Consider the following 24,995-nt stretch of genomic DNA (forward strand, 5'->3'; position numbering starts at 1 on the left):
ATGGCCTCAAAGCGGTGACTGAGTTCCTTCTCGCCCAACCGCAAGTTTTATCCTAGATGGTGTTGATATGGGTTTTTTCCCCACTGACCTCGGCATTGCGTCTACAGCGGTGCTTGGTAGGGATAGTAGCTTCTCCCCGTATTGTCAGCTTACTGAGGGATCCGCATCATCTTTTGTGGACTGGAGATATGTATCCCATGTTAGACTGCCAAACTCTGGATAGGGAGGATCGTTAGATACCACAGAGGAAGAGTTGGCAGTTGCATTGGTAGAGTTCTCGTTGGTAGACATAGTTTACGGTTCACAACACACAGTATATTGTTGTTGTTATCAATCTAAACACGCCACAAGTGGGAACTCCCATCTATATAGTATAACTCCCAATCACGCGTGGCTGGCTAGCATTCTACCCAATGTATCCACCTCCACATCAACACAGCTAAGTCCTAAATCCGCTACGTCAACACAACTCTTCCTCTGTGGTATCTAACGATCCTCCTATCCAGAGTCTGGCAGTTCAACAATGTATTTGTATTTAACTTATGTCTCTGGCCGCAGGCCTCCAAAGACGCTAATAGATTTTCATTCATTTAATCCAAGAGTAAGATAACTGAAAATTTAGAACACCTGCACCAAAGTTAAACCATCATTTATGTCGAAGACGAAAGAACATTACTCAAGAATAAGTTTGGATTTTTTTAACATTTTGTCATAACTTGAACAACGCCAAATTTTCACAAACCTGACTCAGGAATACAATTCTCGTATAAATTCTAATAATTACTAGATCAACTACTTACTCAGTGTTTTATTTTAATACAGCTTAGTCAACCGAACCATTGAATTTTCTGACTAAGTAATTTGGCATGTTATCTGTTTCACCCTAAACCCACTCGGGAGACCGAAAAAAATTACATAAGCGGTTAGTAACGCCATTTCCCAGTATTACCTTAGCAAAGTGGTGGTGTCTTTAAAAATTCCAAATTTGATTCATGTTGAGGTTGTGGAGCGAAAGCAATAATAGTCACGGGTTACAATACCGCCTCGATATATATCAGTCAGCATTCCATGCCTTGCGGTGATGTTAACTGATAATGAAATTATAATAATATATACTACCCGGTATTATGATAAAAAGAAATAATGTTCGAATTGCAGACGAATCTGCCATTGCAATTGATCCGATAATGGCAGAATTTTTTTGGCCCTGGGGTAAAAGGTCATGATGACTCCGCCAGGTTGCATCGACAAAAATTACCGACAGCTGGCTTTTTTGATAATTGAATTTTGTGACTGGTACATGTTGTTGAGCAATGTTAATAATATCCTCCTTCAAAAAAAAGCATTTCTGGTTATCCGCTTCATATGCTACAATCTAGCACCCTTAAGATATTGGCCATTCCTAAATAACCCATGGCCTTGATAACCCTTTTCATCCTTGTATAGAACATTTTTATGCTCCGAATTCCTCTTAACTAGTGCTGTCTGCTTAAACACGTATGAGCAGCCTTCCCTCCTCCAGAGGGCAAGCAATACATTTGACCAGCCGACACTTCATGGCAGGAACAAGGGTGGAAAAAATGGCTCAATTTCTCAGAGAGTCGCTGAACCCCAGGTTCAACCTGCTAGCGGAATATTGTCAATCCCATACATTTAAAGTGTGTGATTAATTATTGGATGAATGGATCCTTATGCATTCTTTCTGTCGCAGCTACTGGTTGTGTGTTAGAGACTTGGTCCCCGGTGAGTTCCTGCATTACTGTCTATTTTCTTACTTCTCCAACCATGGGAATCTCCTCCTTTTATTTCTCACCCCATTGCCGGACCGGTGCTCCTCGGTTCCTCTCTTAACCGGTATTCCTCGGTTCCTCTCCTAACCGGCACTCGGTTATTCTCCTAACCGGTACTCGGTTACTCTCCTAACCGCTATACCTCAACAAGAGTTCCTGCATTACGGTCTATTTGCTTGCTTCTGCAACCATGGGGAACTTCCCTCAATTTATCTTTCATGCCACCGGTATGGTTCTCCTTGGCTTCATCGCCGATGTTCCGATTCCGCACATCGGCTATTCTCCGAACCGTTTCACCTCGGTCAGTCACCGAGCCTGTCTACATCGGTCACTCGCCGAGACTGTCCACACCGGTCACTCACCGAACCGCTATACCGCAACATTGTTCTAGGAAAGCTTTCCCCCCTACCCTGGGGGAAGGCACCAAATCACTTCGGCGCCAATGCGATACGACTGCGGGGCCCCAGTTGAAGTGAAATTTATTGTGGTATGAAAGATCATATTTATGTATTAACAGTCATAATAATAATAATCTATTTGCGTCTTGCTAAGACGAGGTCTTAGGCCAGACGCGTCGTTGAAATACATACATATAAACTTTCAAACTATAACAAAATCATTCCATATCAATTGGGTCCCTCTGCTGTACCACGTTTACGTCGTGATGATTGATAACCCCCCGAGGGTCCGGGAAACAATTCTCCTATCGCACGTCACCACTTAAACCACTGTAAAAAAGGCCTTCACCGTCACCACTTACACCACCCCCAACTTATTTTTTTTCTTAATTACTTAAATTTTCTTTGCGTTGTCTAACCTATTGCGATAAGCCATCTTATCGTTTGCAGTCCAGTTGGAGTTAGATATAAACTACGCTATTGTATTGTTCTTGCAACAGTGTATAGGGACCCAAGCAGACCATGGCAGACCACAGCAGGTTTGTGTTGTGCTGTCTCACAAACTTAATTGGGGGTGGTTTAAGTGGTGACGTGTGGTAGAAGATTATAAACCGGACACCCATCAACTCTGGGCTTGGCGCGGTATGCGCTAGCAGGTTAGTTCGCTCTTGGGCGACGGCACAATGGCCCCTCCTTCAGGAGGCAAGCGACATATTTGACCAGCCGACACTTCTCAGCACGAAGGAAGGAGTCGAAAGACTGGCCCAATTTCTCAAAGAGGGCTCATATAGGGGGCACTGAGCAAGAATGTGGTGAAGCGTCACCAAATGGCTACGCTCACGAAAGATTTGGGCCCCTTCCACGCGAAACCGGTGAAAGCAATCGCCGATTAGCGTGTGTCCCGAACGAAATTGAACCAGCCGGCTTCGTAGCGACTGCTACCCGATAAGCACTTGGCCAGCTGCAAAATGCAGCTTGCATATTTATGTATTATTAAGCCCTTTGGCCGTGGCTCAATAAAGGAGCTTATATACTACTGCTATTATTGTATTTTTTTATTATCAGAATCTATTAACCGTTATACTCATAATAATACGTTACTATTACAACTTCCCATATAATACTCTGAGATGAATTGATGTCAAATGACTGTTGTGATTGGTGCATTATGGTGTACAACATGGACAATCCCTTCGGGAAGTATCGCGGACACTATCAGCATCTCATGGCATCACTCAAGTAACCTTGAGATTGGCCGTTCCTTAATTGCATAAGGTCATGGTACTGTTACTCTTCATCTTCGTTTAGACTTCTCGTTTCAAAAATCCATCCTCTTGACTCGTCGTGACTGCTTGAATAACCTATGGGTACTCGTTACCATTGCAAACGTTTTTTGTTTCTCGCACAATCAAAGTAATCCGATCCATCTTTCATCTCTTTCATCTCTTTGTTGAGGTATAGCGGTTCGGAGAATGGCTGATGAGTACCGGCTAGGAGAGTAACCGAGGAGTATCGGTTAGGGTCCGGCAATGGAATGAAGGATAAAAGGAGGAGATTCCCATGGTTGGAGAAGTAAGCAAATAGACAGTAATGCAGGAACTCACCGGGGACCAAGTCTCAGACACACAATCAGTAGCTGCGACGGAAAGAATGGATAAGGATCCATTCATTCAACACTCTTTCACCTTATATCCACCCTCCTTATTTTTGCTCTCCTTTTTTAAAGAAATGCATAATGAAAATAATCACAAAAACTCAGAAATCAATCTCTGCTTCCTTCCTTTTTTTTTTTGTTTTTGCAGAATGAATAAAAATGATCAAAGTTTTGGAACCACCTTGCGTCCCATCTCACTTATATGCTCTTTCATGCCTCCATATCTCTTCGCCCATACGTTTGTAATGTGTTAGAACTCTTTTCCATCTTGCTGGGAATGTGTACTCCTCTACACATGTGCCTGAGTAAGTCAGTGTTCATTATGGCCGTCATGATGATGGCCAGGACAACCGTTGATGTTATGAGTAAAGGCATTGTTTGCCATAGTTCCTTAACTTCCCAAGCAGCCAAAGGACAGATATTCAAGCGTTTCAACTTCATGGACGCTACTGTTCCACGGGAATAGTATGGTAAGTTTTACATGATAAGAGGGTGGATAGAGTCGGCTGCATCATTATCGTTTTGCCGGAGTCCAACTCTTTACAGAATCCAAAAGCTCAAACTTTAATTACCGGTGACATGCAATTGATGATCTGATTTGAACATATCACATATTGTATTCCTACTACGATAATCACAAAAGTCATTTGACATCAGTTCATCTCAGAGTATTATATGGGAAGTTGTAATGATAGTAACGTATTATTATGAGTAACAGTTATAATAGACTCTTATAATATAAAAAAAGTTGGTGAGGGCACTCTAGATACAGTTAAAAAGAATCCTGCTTCTAATATCCGTCGCCTACGGGCACAAGTAAGCCAGGTACATTATTTCAAATCAAGCATAAAAAAGTCTCATATATACCGATCTGCAGATTTGTTATGCTTTGAATAAAGATACAAAAAAGGTCTATAAATAGCGAAATAAATAAAACAAAGCGTTTGTGTTCAGATGATAATAAAAGAACTAGTCAATTGTCATTCGAGTGCCAGACTTTTGGAAGCTGCTGATATTGTCAAGCGGATATTTTTCTTCCTCCGGCTCTGCGTTTCCCCGGTCAACAATTTGCTTCAGGCCGCATCCAAAGTTAATTGTGCAGATGATAGCATTAACGATAGTGGCGACAATGACAATGATTGTGATTACAGCAAAAGCTGTCAACGTCTTGCGGGCCGCTATGTATTTGTAAGCCTGGGAAGGCTGGTACATGCGGACCATCTTGAACAGGAAGTAAGCCAACCCGGCGAAAAAGACGACAATAATGAAACCCATGCCAACTCTTGTTTCCTTTTTGACGAACAGCATCGCCAGGTAGAGGAAGAGGATCGTGAGCGGGATAACCGCAATAGTGAGGGCGAATTCGACATCCGCTTTGTCGAGGACAATGACGACGAATTGGATAGTAAATCCCAGGAAAAAGAAAAAGTCATACTTCAAAAGGGTGATGAAAATGAGGTAGAACAGATACCTGCGCTTAAGACGAATGTCCGCTCCGACGTGCTTATAAATGGACCAGCCAAACTCGCCGTAGAGCTTATACGCGAACACGCTCATCATCACCATTGCCAGCGCAATGACACACGGGATGGCGATGATGAACGCTCGCATGAGCGGCCACTGGCTGAGCTCGATGTACTTCTGCGCCTGCAGCACTGCAATGGCCTTCCTGATCTGGTCGTACTGGATACTAGCGTAGACCAGCATACATGCTGAGAACAGGCACAGGCCAATGATCTGAATGGTATTTTTGTTGCGCAGCGCGTCAAACGCCAGAATACATTGATAGACCTGTCATAATGTTAGCTCATGTCTCGTATGTGTAGTAGCCTTGCTTACCTCTGCGAAAATAAATAGGGCCAAATAAGTCGGAATGGCTCTACTCTCAGGGGATTGTGGGCTTCCCTTGACGACGTCCAATTCGAACCGGCCGAAAATGAACCCCAGGAATGCCAGGCACACTGCAGAGCTCACGAACACTGTCAGGAAAAACGGCGAGCTCCAAAGCGACGCTCCAAAAACTCTTTTGCCCATCATGTCACTTTTTCAGATTTGAAAACTCTTGAACCCGCAGGAGATTTCAGGGTGAGAAGAAAAAAAATAGACTCAACGAGAGTGTGGAAATTTTTATCAAGTCCACCTCTAATCTACTTTATGATACAGTAAAGAAAAAACTGCACGCGTACGACCGAACAGACAACTTGGTGGTTGGGTGTCAGGGGGGAAAGGGGGAACGGATCCAGGCCTATATATTTAAACAAGCGGCAGTAGCACTTCTGCACGACTAAAAACGCTGTGCCGCATCCAGATGAAACTTCGCTTGCACGTACTGTGAAGACTTCTCTCTCACTGCCTGCGGCGGTGCAGCCAGCAGGGCCATGCTCAAATTAAAAAAAAGGGGGGGATGCGTAATGGAACCTCGCCCCTCCTTCCGAGATCGTTTCAAGTATACGCGGTCAGCAGACAGGTATTAAATGGATGCGCATGCTCTGCTGGCTGTACTAACGCACATAGACAGTACAATACATTGTAGCTCATACATTTGACTTGTCGATTTGGCTCGTTAAATAGGCCCGCATGCCTCCAGAGAGGGTATAATCGCGATGGACGGATTAGCGTTCTATAATTATAATAAGCCATGTCTCAGACCCCTGTCTAACCAGTATAGCCGCATTAAATAGGTTATTCCAGCGGTATTAGTACTACTCTTACGGGGTAATAAAGCGGCTACTGTACCTGAATTGTGATCTGCATAGACAGATAAGCGGCGATACCCTGTTATATTGTATAAAGTCGCTGTGGTATGTATTACGTCGTGCAAAGAAGAACGTGTAGAGTGCAGCATTTCCCTTTTCGGCTCCGTGCGACATTTCGTATCAGCCGCATGCACTGAGACGCGCGAGGCGAGCTCATTTGGCCATAAGATATATGATGAGGTTAAATTTACATGGTTAGAGATTCGTGTAGAATGTTGAAAGAAGAGTGGATGATTAGGTATTAGCGTAGTTCCTGTGGGTTGGCGTGATATATAGGGGTAGCTTGCAATGTGCGGGATTTGACTAGCTTGGACTGTTTTACTGGTAAAACTACCGGTAATAATTTGATGACCCCTCTCCATAGCGGGGCTTCCAGGGCTTTTAAGGATTAGATAGACTTGAACTTTCTCAGTCTATCCCTATGTGCTACGTTACCTGAAAATGCACCAATAGCCCACACAATAAGTCGATATTCATCCGAAATATCTAATACCTCTTCGGAAGTTGAATAGAAGTTCTATGTTAGTCTTACGCAGTAAGCTACCCCACACGATACAGTTGGGCAAAGTGAAAACAAATGAGGGATAACTCTGTAACTGGTTTGTTACCTATAGTCAACACTGCTCTCCCCCGGCTCCCTTTACCAACAACTGATTTCAGTTATATCCGATTGCTTTCCTTGAATTACTCACTAGGTTTCCCCCAGACAATGAAAACTTGAATTTTGGATACTCTTTAGTGCACCTACTTCTGCTATTCGACAATACATTATGCTACTGCGAAATAACACATAACTGACCATATAGTAGTACAAATAGGGAGCTATTCTACAACATTCAATATGCAAATAGTAGTTTACAATATTTAGTATGTACAAGGATAAAAAAAAAACTCATTACTGTTCAATGGCGTTGGAAAGTTTGGACATAAAGTCGGGACTCGTCTTGGGCGCATCCTCTGGCCGCGCCCACTCCTTCGGGAACGGGAAGTCTCGGTAGATGGGCTTGTTTCTTCGCAGCTTGGGCTCGATGTGACGAGTGTCCAGTGGCACGTCTGCCATTGAGTCCGATTGGTCCCGCGCCGCAGCAATGAGATCCCGCAGAACCTCGCCAATGAACCGCTTGTTCTGCGCCTGGGTAGGGTACCGCGCTGCCGAGATCTTGAGCTCATCAGTTCCCGCGTTGTATCGCGCTCCAGCCAGCACTCGCAGCTTATGCTTCTCGGCATCCGACAACTCGTCAAGCTCCGCCGTCTTCAAGGTGGCCACCACCTTGCGCTCAGCAGCATGCTCCTCGCCCATGTAGGTTGTGTATTTGAACTTAACAATTTCCTTCTTCTTAGCGTATGGCTTGTATGGCTGGATGTATTTCGTCAGCTGGGGCAGATCGTACGCGGCAATTCGCACGTATTCTCGCTGCACCCGGTGCTCGTGCATCTGTAAATGACCCAGCGGAGGCAAGTCATCGTATCTGAACGGTTCGTCCAGCTGTGGAGGCTCCAGACCCTTGGCAGACTCGTTGAACAATTCCGCCTTCTGCTCCGGTGCCATCTCTGCAAACGGCTTCTGGCCCACCTGGACATTATAATACAGCTCGCTAATCTCCGACTCCGAGATGCCCAGCTGTTTTCCGGCCCTAACCAGTGGCTCGAGGTTCTCCTTGGATCGAGTGTACTTTGGAGACTCCATCTGCTTGAACCCCTGGCTCAGAATGTCCTGCGGAGACTTCTGCTTCTGCTGAGTCGCCCGGCAGCTCGAAAACCCTCGGCATAGCAGCCGACCAGCCACAATACTCCTGTTTCTCACGACCATTGCATGCAAAAAAAGAGAGAAGCCAAATCGCTTAACTTAACCCTTGAAGATCGACGGCCTTCAATTTTTCACTTCTGCCCAGGAGGGAAGGTGGCCCGGGGCGGAGCTCCGTTGGGAGTTTTAATTCGCGTGCGCACGCTGGAAAATCTCGCCAAACGACAAAATTTCAGCGGGATCACGATCTCTCAGACGACCGAGAAGACAGGGATGATCGCTCGAAGGCTGTTTGGTGCGTCTAGCAGAAGGCTGTTTAGCTCCGCGGCTGTCCTGCTGAAGAAGGAACCTCAGGGTGAGGTTTTCAACAGTGCTGCAAAGGCCCTGGTCGGGCTGAGGAAGGCTGAAGGCGTGGAGTCACTTCCCCGGGAAGAGGCCGACAAGATCGCCGAGGAGTGGATTGCCTCTCTGCGGGAGCTGAGAACGGATTTGGTGGACGAAAACGGGAAGTACTACCCGAGCAAAGCATTTGCGCCGGAGGGCGTGGCGGAGATTGATATCTTCCAGCAGGTGATTGACGAGAAGGCATCGGAGAAGTTTGTTCCGTCAGAGCAGCAGCAGGAGGAGTTCCTCAAAGTCAAGAGCACGCCGATTCCGGCGCGAAGGGACGAGACCATGAACTACCTGACGAATATGATCATGCGGGCCGGCAAGAAGGCGCGTGCCGAGAAGCTCATGGGCCAGGCGCTGTATCTGGTGCACCTCAAGAAGAGAACGGATCCTGTTGCATTACTTAAGCGGATCCTCGAGGACATGGCTCCGGTGGTGAAGCTGAAGCGATATAGTGATGGTGGTGCGCGATCCGAGCTTGTTCCGACGCCATTGACTGAGAGACAGCGGCTTCGACAGTCGTGGTTGTGGCTATTAGAGTCGGCTAACAAGCGGCCAAGTAAAGATTTCTCGGTGAGGCTGGCGGAGGAGATTTTGGCAGCGGCCGATGGGCGATCGCCGGGCTTTGAGAAGCGGGTCCAGCAGCATAAGCTTGCCATTGTTAACCGATCGTTCGTTAAGCTGCTGACGAAGAAGCGGCGATAAAACATTACCGTTAAGCTGCTGACGATAAACACATATTTATGTATATATCTTGTAAATACATTAACCTTTCCAATCATGGGCAATCATTGGACCAATTGACACATTAAGCTTTCGCAGTCATTGGATCAATCGATATCAATATTGGACCAGTTGACAATAGGCTTTCATTAGACCGATTGACATCAACCTTTCCACTCATTGGACCAATTGAGATTAACTTCCCATTCATTAAACCAACTGACATAACATGTTAGGCTATTCAATCATTAGACAAATTGACATAGGCCGATCAATCGTTGGACAAATTGACATTAACCTTTCACTCATTGGAGCAATTGACATCGACGTTTCCAGTTAGGGACCAGTTGACATTGACCTATCAACTATTAAACCGAACTTATACTGACTTTTCAATCATTGGATGAGTTGTTACAGATTAGGCACCACGCGCCATACATTGGACCAATCGTTCAACTACCCCATTGATAGAACAAAAGTCCATTATCAGTCAACCATTGAGCCAACTCGATCTTGTTCAATCCATTATTTGTAATTTAGATAAAAAAACCCATTAGAGAGTCAACCATTGGATCAACAAATGAGTCTAATCCAACCCATTTACTGAGAACAAAAGGTTATTACCAGCCATCCATTGAACAACTTCGCTTTCTCGAACTCTTTCATCGCCCTTCTTCTATGTCTTCTTCTTCTCCTTCTTCTTCTTCCTGCATTCCCTGGCGGCCCATAAAGCAGACATAGACTGACTTTCCTCCACTGCCAGGACAAGCGTGTTTTTGGGCACCCCACCCCATATATACTTTGCGACCCTACCTAGCGACAATGCCCCATTAATATCATTTAATTATTTTGTGGGGGACACTGGAACCCCCCTGAAGCTCCGCTTCACGGAGAATGGCTGATGTGACGGGGGTTTGGGGGCAGAGCCCCCAGCTACGGGAGCTCGAGGGCTGGCCCTCGAATACCCTTTCTAGTTTAATTGGTGTCAATTGAGCTCTGTGGTGCAATTACAGAGATTAAAAGTCCATTACAAAGTAAACAATTAAAAAAAAGTTAAAAGTATTAAGCAGAAGCAGCGACTTCACTCTTCTTCTTCTTTCGTCGTTCCTTCTTCTTCTCCTTCTCCTTGCCGGAATCCTTGGCCTCCTTGACCTCCTTCTTCTCGGACTTCTTTCGCTTCTTCTCCTTGCTGGACTCTTCTTCCTCCTCCTCTTCCGCTTCCTCAGGTCCCTCCTGCTCATCACTATCTCCACTTTCAACCGGCTCCTTGGTCTCCTTCTCGCCATTGGCAATTGGCTCAGGAGCAGCAGCGGGAGCTGGCTCAGCCTTCTCGACAGAAGCATCAGAGGCAAGCTTCTTGGAGTAGTCCTCCTTCTTCTTCATGTACTCCTGCATGTCCTTCTCGTACTTCTCCTTCCACGGCTTCTTCTCCTCCTCGGACAATTGGTGCCACTGCTCCGAGAGCGTCTTGGTCATCTCGGAGCTGCTGAGCGGAGGTAGCCCCTTCTTCTTGCGGTCCTCAGGAAGCGTCTTACGGGCGTGCTGCAGGAACGCAAAATACACCGTGTGCGGCTTCTTGGGCGCATTGGGGTCCACGGGCTTGGATGGCTTGGCCCGCTTGCGCTTCTGCGGAGTCGCAACAGCCTTTTCGTCCTCGCCGCTCTCCTCCAATTCGGCCTTGCGGCCCCTGACGGAGGTCTGCTTCGCGAGGGACCGCCCCGACTTGGCCACGGCACGGCTCGTCTTGCCCACGAGCCCGTTGAGCGACGCGAGGCTCGCGTTGAGCTCATCCAGGTCCTCTGCCGCAGCGGGGATGGAGTCAAAGAACTCAATTGTCGCGTCAGAGGCCTCCTTGGCCGCCTTGGACAGGCTGTACAGCGCGCTTACAAGCTACATATCCAGTCAGCATACGCCACACACCTTGCACCGTGTTTCTGTTTGACTTACCGCATCCTTCTTCACTTTAAGCTGGTCGAGGTCGCTCATTAATTAATACGATTGTCGTTCCAAGTTTTATGATACCTGTAACCAAGCGTAATCAAGTTCCGCAAGGCGACAAATTTTGCCCTGCTGGCGGTTGGGAGACGCGTTGCGGGGTTGCGTAAGTAAACTTCAGCCCGCTACCGCGCATATTTCAGTCTGGGATTTTTTCCTCCCAACGCGCGCCCCACCCCATTCCAACAATAGCCGGGACCGGGGCAGTTCACGTAAACCCAGGCACGACAGTCATACACCGTCCGTTCGTTCATTTAAGAGATATTGTTTTTGGGGGGCTAGGTCGTCTCTATATGTATAGTTGATCTTGGTATGTTGTGCTTTTGGAAATGGGGATTAATAAGAGCTAACTGATAATAGGCATTTTAGGGCAAAATAGGTTGATAAATGGCCTCGCGGGGGAAGTTCAAGAGGGCGGCCGATAAGACCGCCAAGCGCTCGGCCTCGCCGATGCCGCAGTCAATCCCTACTGAAAGCGAGTTGCTGGAATCGTGTAGTGCCGAATGGCCGTTTGACCACATCTACTCGGCGCTTTTGACCGAGATCGACCACACGTCGGTGGATCAGTTTGATATCGCGTCACTCAAGAAGATCCAGAGGAAGCTGGCGGTTCTCGTCAAAAGCTCTTCGCAGAGGCTGGCTGAAAGCTCGGATGAGCTAGAGAGGCTCCAGAAAGTGGACAATTTCATTACGCAGGCCCAGTCCGCGTCCTCAGGGGCAGGAGCAGGCAAGAAGAAGCGCTCGGGCAAGGGCGTACCGAAGAAGTATCAGGGCCCTCGCGTGGGCAATGGAAAGAAGAGCGTCAGATCAGAGCCGCCAGAGAGTAAAAGCGAAGAAGAGGAGGCAGAAGAAGAGGAAGAACCTGAAGAACCAGAACCAGAACCAGTAGAAGCCGAAGCCGAAGAAGAAGAAGAAGAAGAGGAAGAGGAAGAGGAAGAAGAAGAAGAGGAAGAAGAAAACGCGGCGAATCCTGAAATCGTAGACATTGATGCCGTCAAAGAAGAATCAGCGGAAGAAGAACAGGAAATAACAAACGGAGACCACGGTGAGGAAAAAGATAAAGAAGGAGACATTGAAATGAGAGACATGACCGATATCCAGATTCCCGAGCGGCTGGTGGCACCCGAGTATGAAAAGAACCCCAAGTCGGAATTCGTAGAATCCCAAAAAATCCCCATCGCTGCATTGGGGCTGTTCCAGGAGGATGAGCTCCCAAACCACGGCGAGGAATACCTTAAGAAGAAGTACGGCGTGGCTTCGTACCCTACGGTCGATCTTAAGCATCTTCTGCCCGGAGAGATACCTGATGAAGACTTTACGCGAGCCAAACCACCAAACCAAGTGCAGTTTACGACGTTTGCTACTGCCATTGAACCGTACTTCCGCCCGTATACCGAAGAAGACATTTCGTTTCTCAAGCAGAAGGCGGTTGGAGGCGATACGCAGTACGGGCGTCCGGGGCTACTCGATCCGTTTGTAATTCCTCCGCTGGGCCCACTTTATGTGGATCAATGGAGCGCTGAGGACGGACCTAATCCAGGGTACCACCTCTCTTCACAGCCGCCAAACACAGATACCAGCGAAGTCAGAGCCAAGGGCACCGAGCAGCTGCTGGACGATGACCACCTAGAGTCGGATTCGGTGTCGCTTGGACCGCTGGCGTCGCGATTGTTTGAAGCTCTGCTCCCGGAAAAGAATAATCAGAATTCTGGCGGATCAGGTGAGGATGAAGCACAAAGCTTGCTGATAGACGACACATGGAAGACGTCTGTGGCTACAAATACTGACTATGCGGCGGTTGAGGAGCGTCTAAAAAAAGAATTCAGTTATGTCGGCATCATTGACAATGCTGTGCCCGATAGAAAGGACTTCAAGCTGGCGGCCAACCCGCCCGAGGACGGAGGTGTTGACTGGATCAACTACCGTGAAGACGACGAGATCTCGCACGAATTAAGGCTGCTGCAAAAGAAGCTGCGCGTTGTGTCCAAGGTCAACCAGGCGTGTAAGAACATTATAACCCCGCTCGTGCAAGAGCAGATGGCGTACCAGGAATACACGAACATTTTGGAGGATCTGGACAAGCAGGTTGACCAGGCGTACACGCGGCGGTACCGGAACCCCAAGGCCAAGAAGAAGAAAGGCACGGCAACCATCCATCACAACCCTGGGCCGGTATTGGAGAAGTCTGGCCTTAAGGCGCTTATTGAGAAGCGTCAGCGGTGGATTGAGAAGATTGGTCCAGTGTTCAAGCCGCCAGAAACGATGAAGCGCGTTCCGGACGAATCGGTTTTCAAAGGACTCAAAATTGAAGAAGAGGAGGAGGACTATAATTGATCCTCAAAAGTACTAATGCATTATTTATCCATCCCACTCCCTAATATTCTGCCCATTGGCATCTACTCAATTCTGTTTTCGAGGGCCAGCCCTCGAGCTCCCGTTGTTGGGGGGCTCTGCCCCCCATACCCCCCGTCCCTAAGGCTCTGGGCTAGGGGCTCCAACTGCGGCTCTTCCTCCGCGTAGCGGAGCCCCAGGGGGGGGGGGGTTGGGGGGACTGGTCCCCCCAATTGCACTCAATTCTGTATTCGAGGGCCAGCCCTCGAGCTCCCATAGTAGGGGGGCTCTGCCCCCCAAACCCCCCGTCCCTAAGGCTCTGGGGTGGTTGCTAAGGGCTCCAACTGCGGCTCATGCGGCTCTTCCTCCGCGTAGCGGAGACCCCAGGGGGGTTTGGGGGGACTGGTCCCCCCAATTGCATTCAATTCTGTACTCGAGCTCCTGCGGAGAATCGTCACCGCGAAGCGGAGCCCCAGGGGGGTTGTCGGTAATAGTCTGTACAGAGAAGTATATATATTTTTTTCAGTTAATACAACGGGAAAATGGCGGGGAGGGTGGGCTCTTTTATATATAATTATTAAAGAAGAAAGGAGGGATGGGGGTTTTACCATCGCATCATGCTCATGTCGTTTCTAATTCGGTTGTAGTCAAGAAGACTCTCGATAGGACCCAAAGCGGCAATGGCAATGTCCTTGTCCCACAGGTACTTCTGGGCCCATTCTCGCACGTCCTTCTCAGTGACGGCGTCAACGGCCCGCTCAACCTCCTGTGGCGACTGTCGTCGGCCAGTGGTGGCAATCTGTCGGCCAATGTCCTCGGCAACCGCAGTGGTGCCGTCGAGGCTCATGAGCAGCGAGGCCTTGAGCTGGGCCTTGGCTCGCTCAATCTCGGCCTCGGTGACGGAAACAGAGAGTCGGTTCCACTCCTTGAGGGTGAAGTGCACCAAGTCGTCAAGCTGCAGCTTGTTCTCGCTCACCAAGTAGATACCCCACAGACCAGTGTCGGAGTAGGAAGTGGAGAAGGACAGGAACGAGTTGGCCAGATTGTTCTCGGAAACAATGCCAGACAGCTTAGAGCCCTGGTGGGCGGCAGAGCCCAGCGATCGGTCCCAGTTGCCAATGACGGCCTGGGCAACCAGCGCAGTGTAGTAGTCTGGCGAGGACCACGAGACACCCTCGACGGCAATCGCAATGTGGGCCTGGGGCAGAGTGTCGTCTCGCAGTCGCACCTCAGCACCAACAAACTGCGGCACGTCGGATGGAGATCGCGAACCGGCGCCCGGGGCAACTGGCTTGGACGAGGTTGGCAGGCCCGAGAAGTGCTTCTCGGCGAGCTGGACCAGCTGGTTGTGGTCAACGGCACCGGAACCGGCAAGAACCATTCGGTCCGCCTTGTAGTTGTACTTGATGTAGTTGGAGAGCTCGGTTCGGGTAATGGCCATGATGTTCTCCCGAGGACCGAGAATGGTTCGGCCCAGTGGCTGTCCCTGGAAGGCAACCGCGTGCAGGTGGTCGAAAACAACCTCCTCGTGCATCTTGTCCACTTCCTCAGACTCTCGGATGATGACGTCTCGTTCCCGCTCAATGGCCTTTTCGTCGAGGGTGGAGTTCTGCAGAATGTCGGAGAGAATGTCGACGGACTTTGGCACGTCGTTCTTGAGCGACTTGGCGCTGAACACAGTGGACTCTCGCGAGGTGTAGGCGTTGAGGTGGCCGCCCATGTTCTCGACCTCGAGCTCCAGCTGCTGCTGGGACCGCGTCTTGGTGCCCTTGAACGCCAGGTGCTCGAGGAAGTGCGCGGTGCCGTTGTTGTACTGGTGCTCAGCTCGGGAGCCGGCGTCGATCCAAACGGCGACAGTGGCAGTCTGGGCCAGTGGCGAGCTCTCGGTGGCCACGGTCAGGCCGTTGGCCAGAGTAGTCGTCTGCGTCTTGGGGTACGGCACCTCCACCTGGGTGTTGAGCATCCGCTTCATGACACCCCGGTTTTTGGCCACGGCTCGGGAAACTCGGAACAAAGCAGACATCTCTTCCTTCTCTATTCAATTGACTGGGTGGTGTGCAATTGGTGTGTGTGCCAAACCCTTTCGTTTGGAGTTGGTTGGTTTTGCAGAGGTGGTTTGGGTGGTTGAAATTTTGCTTTGCCCGAGATTTTCCAAGGGCCCGATTGGTCATTCGGGGTTAGTCCCAACGGCTGCGCGCGGCCCACATCACCAAAAAAAATTACCCCCCTGAATTCGCGCCCTGTGATTGGCTGACGGAGTTAGCCAATCATATCACGCGCATTGTTTCGCTCGGAGTCGGGGCCGAAGTGCGTTATTTCATCGCATCATCACTGCGGCGGCATGTTTATGTGATGCATGCCGAAGGGATGAGCTGTTTACTGTATAGGAATCGATGTAAAGTCAGTTAATAGAGGAATTGAGCAATTGGGCATACTTCAAACAAATATCCTCTATCTCTCATAGTATGGAATACTGTTTTGTAGACGGTACAGCTAAAGAATTACGTATTTGTCGTATTCACTGAGGAATGTTGACGGCGGGGGGAGAGGTGGGGTGAATATATAGTCGCGGCGAAACTCGGCGCTTAGCAAAGTCGGTCGAATTAGAAAATAACCCCGGAAAAACGGGTTTTCATCACCGAATCCCTACGAATCAAACCACTTCCTCTCTCTCCAGTTCCTTCATTGATCAAAAAGATGTTGATGAGAAGTATCCTGATGCAATCCGGCGCTGTCCGAAGAACCGCTGGGTCTATGATGCTCAAGACTGCCGCCCGTCCAGTCGGCCTTCGAATGCTGGGTACCATCCCACAGCCGCCAGGCGGGATTATTGGCACCGTCAACGAGGCGGTCAAGGTGCCTCCACCAGACAAGATGCACGGATCGAAGCATTGGACTGTCGAGCGAGTCGTTGCTACCTCCATCGTGCCACTAATCCTGGTGCCATTCGCTACCAGCACTGGCTCCTTGATGCCAGTTCTCGACGCGACTCTGGGTTCCCTCCTCATCATGCATGTCCACATTGGCCTGGAGTCCTGCATTATTGACTATATTCCAAAACGTGTGTACGGTCAGTTCCACAAGCTGGCCATTGCTGCTCTGTGGGGTGGCTCGGCAGTGGCTTTGTACGGCCTTTACGAGCTGGAGAAGAAGGACGACGGTCTTACCGAGTCCATTCGAAAGATCTGGAACGCTTAAACTCACCATTATGTATCTATATATTAACTTTTTCTATTCCTTAATTAGCGCATTTTCTTTGATAACGGGGTAGTCGGGAACACTTGGGGGGACCAGTCCCCCCAAACCCCCCTGGGGCACCGCTTCGCGGTGATTCGGAGGAATCAATTAATAGTTGATATCGCTGTAACTGTAGAAGAGCATTTACTACTTCGTATTATTGTAGTCCTATCGGATTAGAAGTTCAATTTGTCAAGTATAAAATTACAATATGATAGGCACCAATAATAAATCATGGACAATTGATGTCTGATACGAAGCATTTTGGCATCAATTTGCCTCGCTGTTGTGAGCATTCGCGTGTTGTTGATATTTTTAAAGCAGCTGAACGACAGTAGTTAACTCTGGCAGATCACAACCAGAGTGCTTGTGTTCATGTGTTACATTTATAGTCTGATAATATAAAAAAAATATAGTTCCTCATTGTGCCACGTCTAATCATGATAACATCATAATTCAATAACACCGCATGATAATAATTTTGAAGGAGATTATGATAATGCTATAAAACACAATTCCATGTATATCGAACTGGGCCGCGGCCAGAAGATTCTGTTCAAAATAGTACAGTAGTTTCACTTTCGTATCAACTAGGCCCAATGGGCGACGACCCTCTTTAAGGAAATGGACCATTCATTTTGCTCCTTCATCCGTGCCGAGGAGCGTCGACTGGTCAATATGTCACTTAATTCCTTGAGTGGTGGCCCTTCAGTCTAGTAGAAACAGCCCTGGACAATTTTCGTGAAGATCTATCAAGTCATTGTAGCTCCTAAATTAAGATAACATCCCAGAGATTGCTATGTATACATTTGTCTTGCCAAGAATTGTTAATATTTAAGACTACCAGCACTTTATCAAGGTGGTTACCGGTTATTGTGGATACAAGGTAAGCAGCGGTACTAGCAATCTCTAGCAAGATAACGTTATGGCATTATCACAGTTCACCATAACAAAAAAAACATAGTACTTTTTAAAGAACTGGTATCAAACCATTAAAAATAAGAACTATAAAAAATAAAGTAGCTAAATTAAGCTATTTGCATGATCTGGCTGTCAATCTGATAAAGATAAAGATTGTCTTGGAAACATCGTGCGGCTGAATCAGGTTTTCTATTTCGCGCGCGCAGGGAAGTGGTAGACAGCCCCAAAAATGGCAGTGGTGATTTAATGTGTACCTGCAGTATTAACAGTTGAACTTCGCCAGAACGAAAGAAGGGAAAATGGATGGAAATAGAGCACCTCAAACGGCGAAGGAGGCGCTACGATATGACCCGCTGGTGTCCATCGTACCGACAAACACGGCAATGCTCAACAGACGAGTCCTACCCGGGGTTGTCGTTGAACCACAGGGTAACAATCAGTTTGAGCCTATCCAGGTACCTCAGATTAACCAATCCACAGTCAGCTGGGACGCAGACTACTACGCTAAACTGCTTGGTCGGCACATGATAGATTCGTACGTCTTCTGATAGGTGGTTTGTGTGCGGAGTCAAGCTAACAAATTCTAGGTCTCTAATGGTGCCATGTCCTGATACAAGTACGCATACGTTACCCCCAATTGGCCACGAAATTGCCCAGAGAATGAAGCGTGAGTTCCCTTTTTATTCAGCGAGGAATTTTTTGACTGCTAACATTTGATTTAGTTGTCAAAAACAGAGAGAACGAGGATATGGAGATGCTTGATATTGGTCGGGAAAATATGCCCGTAGAGCGTGAAACGAAGCATGAACCTGGTGTGCCAATACAAAAGAAAGAGTCGCCTAGACCAGTATCGATACCAGTGTACATGACAACGCAGTCTGATAAGGAGAAACAGGACACCTATGAAACAGAATTTTCTGATCTGTTGGAGCGATTGCTCGAGGAATCTGATAAAAGCGAAAGAAATCAGTCTAATTGGGCTCGGTTTTCAAAATCCACCGAAGAGCCGTCCTTATCGAACGCTGCATTGCGACAAATCGAAACAATACTCTACAAATTCGACGCATCTACCGGCTCCAGAGCACTATCTGAAGAGAAAGGGAGGATATTCCAATTATACTCAATTCTGCAGAGGCCGATGTCATATTGCCAGACTACTCTGATAGGAGGAGGATCCCAATTTGTCCAGAGTATCAAGACAGCTCTCGGTCAAAACTGCCATGATGACGAAGTGATGAGACATTTTGAGATCTGTGATAACGCTTTGGTGGCAGTCAGGACTGCGCTGCTTGTGTTTTTGACCGCTATTGATGACCAAGAGCTTTTGGGTGAGGAAATCTTTTTAGACTGCTTGGATACGATTTCGGCAGTATTCCGAAAGCTGGTCCTGCCAATGGCACATTACAAGCATAAGACAATGAACCCAATACAGGCAGAGCTTGCGGGCCTCGTACGTGGGCTGAGAAAAGGTCTATCACGTTTATTCAAGATTATGAAGCGCACGCCGCTGAATGACAAGGCTCTAAACCGGCTGCAGTATCTTCTTCTTGACATCTTGTTCTTCAACTGGTCAGAGGGTGCGGTATTTGACCCAGAAGAAGTCCAAACAATGTTGTATGTGGGCATAAGCATATTCTGGCTCATATATAAGAACTCCAACGACAGAACCCAGATAATGCAAGAATTGCTTGACCAGATGAGCCGCCTGCCATTGCGCGGAATAAAACGATACTCCATCACCCCTCGCGTCAAAATCAACAACATTTCTGCTCTTTTGCTTGGAATGATTCAAATATCAGGGTCATCAAACTATAAACTCTCGGCAAGCTCCCTTATAGAGAGCAAACAAGATGACTCAATCCGTGAGTTTATAACGTCCTGTAAGCAGGCGAAGAATGACAGCATACGACTTTGCCAGGAGCTATTTACCTATTTATTTGACCGTGCCATTACTGGCAAGGCAGACGAGAATGTGATCAAGGCGGTTCTGGAATCGCTTATACGAGACTGCTTGGCTGTCTTTAGTTTTCCACAATGGCCGGCTGCAGAGCTTTTCTTGTGGTCTTCTATCCACATTATCTACAACAGAATTCTCAAGAAAAAAGTGCCTGTGAAGGAGACGAACCAGGGACTTGATTTGTTCGGCATAATCGGTAACACATTATATCCCCTTAAGCAACGCGAAACCGAAAAGGTCTTGCTGAATAGCACCTTGTCTAACAGCAAATGGGTACTATTGAAGGCTGAATATGAATCGCTCGTCAAAGCATTTAGAGCGACGGAAAAATTACACCAGGTCTCTGACTATTTTGTTACTTTATACGCCAACTCTATCTCGCTGGTCCATACCGATAAAGAAGATAACGAGGATGAGCAGCAACAGCAGCAGCAGCAGCAGCAACTAGGTCAACCAAATGAGAGATCCTCCAGTGATGTTGAATTTAGAGCATTGATGACTAAAATCCTCAATTCTTCATGGACTGCTGAGAACACAAAACAACCAGAAGAGACTTATTTCGACATCCTGCTGAGCCGGCCAATTAGCAATTGTTATGATATGATCATTGTTGCCCTATTGTCCAATTTAGAAGACAAAAAGGGCTCGCCTTTAACGAAATCAAAAGCGCTTAAAACGCTCACTATTCTCGTTGATGCAAACAGCTCGGTTCTGAACTTTGGCAAAGTCCAGTCTGCGCTGCAAGTTAGTCTCAAGGACGAGTCGTCCCTAGTTAGGGAAGCATCGGTTGCCCTGGTTGGTGCCCATCTCCAAGATCCAATGCTCTACAACTTCTATTTCAAAGTCGTGCTGGATTGTGCATATAATGACGTTGGTACTGCGCCCAGGAAACGAGCCCTCACATCTTTAAAAGACCTTTATCTCAGTGGCAATGCGACTCTCCCAGTTCTGGGCGAAATTCTACGGTGCTTCTTGTATCGCACTGAAGATGAGGAGGAGAGTATACAGAAAATTGCACTATCAAGTCTAAAGGCAGTGCTGTTTGAAAAATGGCCTGCGAAATGTTTTGGTGATTCCCAAGACCTTGCTGTGATAGAAGCACGAAAGGCCCGAGTGGACGCTGTTATCAAGGTGTTATCATCTGCTCTTAGCCTGGGTCAAGCTTCTGTCGAGAGCAAAAAAGCTCAGAAATTGTTTGGAATGTTCTTCACTAACATTGAAGAGGAGTTCCAAAACCAAACATCAATATTGATAAATGTTTTGGTTGACAAAATCAATACGAGCAGCTCTCAGGATAGCGAATCATCCCTGGAATTCTTGTCAATCCTAGCAAAGGCAAATGGGAAGCTGCTCAATGTCTACCATTTGACTCTTCTTCAAACATTCCCCGTTGAACCGAAGTCCGGCGAGGACACGAAAAAATCGCGTTACTACAGCCTGGTCATTTTTAGGTGTGCCCTCAAATTCATTACAACCATAGATGAGAAGTTCTTGAAGCGATTCACCGGCGAGATGATGCAGCGCCTTAGTAGCTACTCAGTTCTTGAACTAGGAGAAGCGGTGCCCTGTCTCTGGTCACTGACGAACCTTCAAAAACCGCCTGCTACCTATCCACTATCTCGGGCACTATATTCTTCACTATTAAAGCTGCAGGAGCGAGCAAGCAAGACGGACAAGGTTGGTGTTACAAGGAGGTTGATTTGTCTCGTTGGAAATATGGCACGTTACTGGAAGCTGGGTAATCATGCCAATACGTTTAAGTTTAGCCCCGACTATACGTACAACAAGAGTGTCAAGAAGAACATGGATATGGACCTCGTGGTGGCATACTTTGCTGCAGAGTGGCTAATTTCTGTTAGCAAAAACCCTCTACCAGAAATTCAGCGTTTCGCGATTCAATATGTGGGGCAAATATGCATTGGCAATCCAGAGCTTTTTAGAACCCCACTAGTGGAAAAGTTTGTCAATGATATATTCGCCAGCAGAGAGATGGCCTTGATTGATGCCGTTATGCAGACTATTCTCGAGTATCTTGAGCTCGAAGTGCAAACTGCGAACGAAATTGCACTTTCCAGGAAGAAGACGAGCAAAGTAGACCCGAGCAAAGTCGATATCAGTGGAACAAATATTGATGTTGCATCTGCTATATCCCTTGAACTGTCTCAGAGGTATCTCTCCTACATCAAGGATACCGCTGTCTCCAGTGAGGACTTATCGAATAATGCAGTGTACACGGCATCAAAGCTGATCAATATCATAGGAACTCAAAGCTTGGCAACCCCTCATGATCTGCTCCCGGTTGTACTTGCACTCGAGGCTTCAAAGAATAAGTTTATTGCCGAGCTGGGGCAGTCTACGCATTGGAAGATACACGGCAAACACGAATCTCTATTGCTTAACAACATGACAGCAGCACTCAAATTTAGTGCAGAGGTGAGATGGAAGCTTGTGGGGCCAGAAATCACGGAAGAAAAGCATAATATGGACAGACTATACGAAGTGCTACATCCCAGGGGCCACAGAACAACCGTGTCAAGCAAGCGGGTGTTTGCATCCATGCTGCGAGGTATGAATATATCAGTTGACAACCGGACGGAACTATCTGTGATACGTTCTCATGTTCACTACGCTATTTATCTGGTCAATGGCATAAGCACGCTAGATCTGCGAACGTCCGACGAAATTGTCGAGATTGTCAAAGGCATTAACGACGTTATGCGAGTTACGGGTGAGCCTATTGACCATTACTTTGAAGAGATGAGTAATTCCAGCAACGATGCAGAGTGGATAAGGCTGGGAAACTACTCTATCAGCCTTCTTTTGCTATGGCATCTACGATCCTACCTCAAGGGTACATATGGCGTTACGAGCAACGACGATGGCACTCCTGTCAAACGTATGTCCTCAGTAACGGCCTCTTTGTCCGGTCACACTCAGCCTAATGGAGTCGATGTGTCCTCGCTGGTCGATCTGACTCTGCTTGACGACGTTGTGTCAAACATGGAGTTTGCCCGATCGCTTAATCAATTGCTATTGAGAGAATTCGAGGAGCATGATACTCAGGAGACTGCCAATAGCCAGAGTCAACCGCAAAGTCAGAAGCGTGTGTTGGAAATTGATACGGGGGTCGAGAGTCCTTCAAAGCTTGTGAAGACAGAATGATATGTTTAGAGACAAATTAATATAGATTTTCGCTTGTCTCTCCATTCATGCAGCAACGTGTTCTAGAGTATCATTCCTGGTATTAGACTGGTTGTTAGTCATTTTATTTTTACAGCCTCTTTCGTCGTATAACACCCTTGGAATCTACTTGAGTCTCTAAGGTGTTGCAAATTGCCCCTGATATACCACGGCCAGCCAGAATAGGAGAATGTGAAAAGGGCGGATTCCATTTTTCAGTACTGGTTCCGTTATGGTCTCAATTTTAGTCGAGTTCGAAATGATTGCATTTCAAGCTACTGATACTTTGCTACATACCATTATGCATTACACGTATTGCCTTAAGAGTTTGCACCCAGCAATTTAGCCTTGTTATTACTCCCCAGAGCTCTAAGCCTTCAAATATACTACTTCATAAACCATTCATCGCTCTCTGGCGTTAGAGCTCTAGCTGTCCAGCTTTGTGTTAACCGAAAAAGGGCTCAATATTATTACTCCATTGTACGGTGTGGTTTTCAGCCCACTTCAGCGATCCAATAACTGGATACAATTTTTCTAAGCAATTGTCAGCAAGAGGAGAAATAAGCGACATTCAGAAATAGATAATCGAGTGTACACCTCTATGCAGCGGCACCCGCTAAAGTTAACGATAACTTTCAGATCTTAGGGCTTCCGCTTTATTCGGAGGTGGAATTCTTTCAATAAGTAGTCGGCCTCTTCCTTCTTTGTAAACCGTTCTCTGCGTTCAATAGTAGACTTTGGTGCCTCTTCCCACTCTAATTCGGGTGTCGTAGAGGTCTTTCGAGCTCTCTTTTGAAGACTTGGGTCCGGTTCATGAATGGGAACGACTGCATGCCCATCGGGGGCATATCTTACAATCCATCGAGTCAGAGTGTCGTCAGCGGTTTCTTCCTCCTTGATCCATTTGTTGACACAAAGCTCCGGCACGAAGTCGATGTCAAGCTTCGCAGACGCATGCTCTGGGTATCCAAGCCCGTGCAGCTCTTGTCTGATCTTCACTGTGGAGTCAGTGCTTTTGTAAATGGCAAAGCAGTGTGTTCTCAACTTGTCAATCCAAAAAAAGGCAGCTCGTTCGCCCGCTAGGCCGTTCATTAGGATTTTAAACTCCGATACATTGAACGGACGCGAAAGGCCCTGGACACACACTGAATTTGTTATAGGGTGACGTGCAGGTGGGACTACGCGTCTACCATATGGATCCACTGTCTGACTTTTGATATTGGCTGCCCTATCATCCTTTGGGGAGCGTGATCTCCTCCTTCCTTTTCTGCTAGAAAGCGATCCTCTCTGGCTTGTTCGCCGGTTCTCTGAGCTTCCAAAAGGGGATTTCCCAATCTTCGTTCGCTGGTTGTCTGAGCCGTCGAAATCTGGTTTACCAATCCTATCCCTGAGGCTGGCGCTCTTGGGTACAGGCAGTTTTGATTCGCGTTCCCTCGTAGAGGACTTGAACGGGTTCGATCTCCTCTTATTGGACGAAATTCCTCCCGTATTGCTAGCTCCAATACGATCGCGTAAATCAGAGGCCATCCCTAATTCCCTTCAGCTGCTACAACTTTTTCTTCCGGCTGCTTTTTAGCCGTTTGGTTTATATCAACGAATCGATACCAGTCAACCCGCAAATTTAAGGGTCCAAATTACCGGCAATTGATATCGCGCGATCGATCAATTATGTAGAGGTATTTACACGCCTTTAGATCACCAGAAGATATATGAACAGGCCTATTTTAACTAAAGTATAACGAAATGCAGTAGTTTGAGTAGGCTCAAATTATGGCGAATAACACAATAATACTCTTTGGCAATTATCTCATATTTCACTATAATTTGTTCTGCTGGTTCATCTGAAGGCAATTGAGAAAATTATAAATGGTTACAGCCGTACGCGGCTGTTACTAACCCTTTCACTATGTCACCGTGAG

General features: G+C 47.3%; 9 protein-coding genes across 9 annotated transcripts; 4 read left to right on the top strand and 5 right to left on the bottom strand.

The window, feature by feature from the left end:
- Positions 1 to 4,811: 4,811 nt before the first annotated feature.
- TRVA0_023S00100 (uncharacterized protein) lies at positions 4,812 to 5,879 on the bottom strand (the record flags this gene model as incomplete). The annotated part of the gene is made up of 2 exons (XM_076685236.1): positions 4,812 to 5,633; positions 5,682 to 5,879. The coding sequence occupies 2 exons, from the start codon at positions 5,877 to 5,879 to the stop codon at positions 4,812 to 4,814; spliced, it is 1,020 nt and encodes a 339-aa protein (XP_076540436.1).
- Positions 5,880 to 7,493: 1,614 nt separating this feature from the next.
- On the bottom strand, positions 7,494 to 8,408 carry RSM24 (mitochondrial 37S ribosomal protein mS35 RSM24; the record flags this gene model as incomplete). The annotated part of the gene is made up of 1 exon (XM_076685237.1): positions 7,494 to 8,408. One exon carries the CDS (start codon positions 8,406 to 8,408, stop codon positions 7,494 to 7,496), a length of 915 nt encoding a protein of 304 aa, XP_076540437.1.
- A 207-nt stretch (positions 8,409 to 8,615) lies between these two features.
- On the top strand, positions 8,616 to 9,437 carry RSM7 (mitochondrial 37S ribosomal protein uS7m RSM7; the record flags this gene model as incomplete). The annotated part of the gene is made up of 1 exon (XM_076685238.1): positions 8,616 to 9,437. The coding sequence occupies one exon, from the start codon at positions 8,616 to 8,618 to the stop codon at positions 9,435 to 9,437; it is 822 nt and encodes a 273-aa protein (XP_076540438.1).
- A 1,080-nt stretch (positions 9,438 to 10,517) lies between these two features.
- Positions 10,518 to 11,441, bottom strand: HMO1 (Hmo1p; the record flags this gene model as incomplete). Its single annotated transcript, XM_076685239.1, has 2 exons — positions 10,518 to 11,345; positions 11,403 to 11,441. 2 exons carry the CDS (start codon positions 11,439 to 11,441, stop codon positions 10,518 to 10,520), a joined length of 867 nt encoding a protein of 288 aa, XP_076540439.1.
- A 241-nt stretch (positions 11,442 to 11,682) lies between these two features.
- NGG1 (histone acetyltransferase NGG1) lies at positions 11,683 to 13,784 on the top strand (the record flags this gene model as incomplete). Its single annotated transcript, XM_076685240.1, has 2 exons — positions 11,683 to 11,760; positions 11,811 to 13,784. The coding sequence occupies exon 2, from the start codon at positions 11,838 to 11,840 to the stop codon at positions 13,782 to 13,784; it is 1,947 nt and encodes a 648-aa protein (XP_076540440.1). The 5' UTR covers positions 11,683 to 11,760; positions 11,811 to 11,837.
- Positions 13,785 to 14,385: 601 nt separating this feature from the next.
- MAS1 (mitochondrial processing peptidase) lies at positions 14,386 to 15,804 on the bottom strand (the record flags this gene model as incomplete). Its single annotated transcript, XM_076685241.1, has 1 exon — positions 14,386 to 15,804. One exon carries the CDS (start codon positions 15,802 to 15,804, stop codon positions 14,386 to 14,388), a length of 1,419 nt encoding a protein of 472 aa, XP_076540441.1.
- A 731-nt stretch (positions 15,805 to 16,535) lies between these two features.
- On the top strand, positions 16,536 to 16,979 carry SHH4 (the record flags this gene model as incomplete). Its single annotated transcript, XM_076685242.1, has 1 exon — positions 16,536 to 16,979. The coding sequence occupies one exon, from the start codon at positions 16,536 to 16,538 to the stop codon at positions 16,977 to 16,979; it is 444 nt and encodes a 147-aa protein (XP_076540442.1).
- A 1,259-nt stretch (positions 16,980 to 18,238) lies between these two features.
- Positions 18,239 to 23,058, top strand: SCC2 (cohesin-loading factor complex subunit SCC2; the record flags this gene model as incomplete). Its single annotated transcript, XM_076685243.1, has 3 exons — positions 18,239 to 18,474; positions 18,527 to 18,606; positions 18,662 to 23,058. The coding sequence occupies 3 exons, from the start codon at positions 18,239 to 18,241 to the stop codon at positions 23,056 to 23,058; spliced, it is 4,713 nt and encodes a 1,570-aa protein (XP_076540443.1).
- A 660-nt stretch (positions 23,059 to 23,718) lies between these two features.
- On the bottom strand, positions 23,719 to 24,603 carry TRVA0_023S00276 (uncharacterized protein; the record flags this gene model as incomplete). The annotated part of the gene is made up of 1 exon (XM_076685244.1): positions 23,719 to 24,603. One exon carries the CDS (start codon positions 24,601 to 24,603, stop codon positions 23,719 to 23,721), a length of 885 nt encoding a protein of 294 aa, XP_076540444.1.
- Positions 24,604 to 24,995: the final 392 nt, after the last annotated feature.

The sequence above is a fragment of the Trichomonascus vanleenenianus genome (assembly GCF_965637985.1).
Source record: "Trichomonascus vanleenenianus strain CLIB 3782 genome assembly, contig: TRVA0_023S, whole genome shotgun sequence".
Lineage (NCBI taxonomy): Eukaryota > Fungi > Ascomycota > Dipodascomycetes > Dipodascales > Trichomonascaceae > Blastobotrys > Blastobotrys vanleenenianus.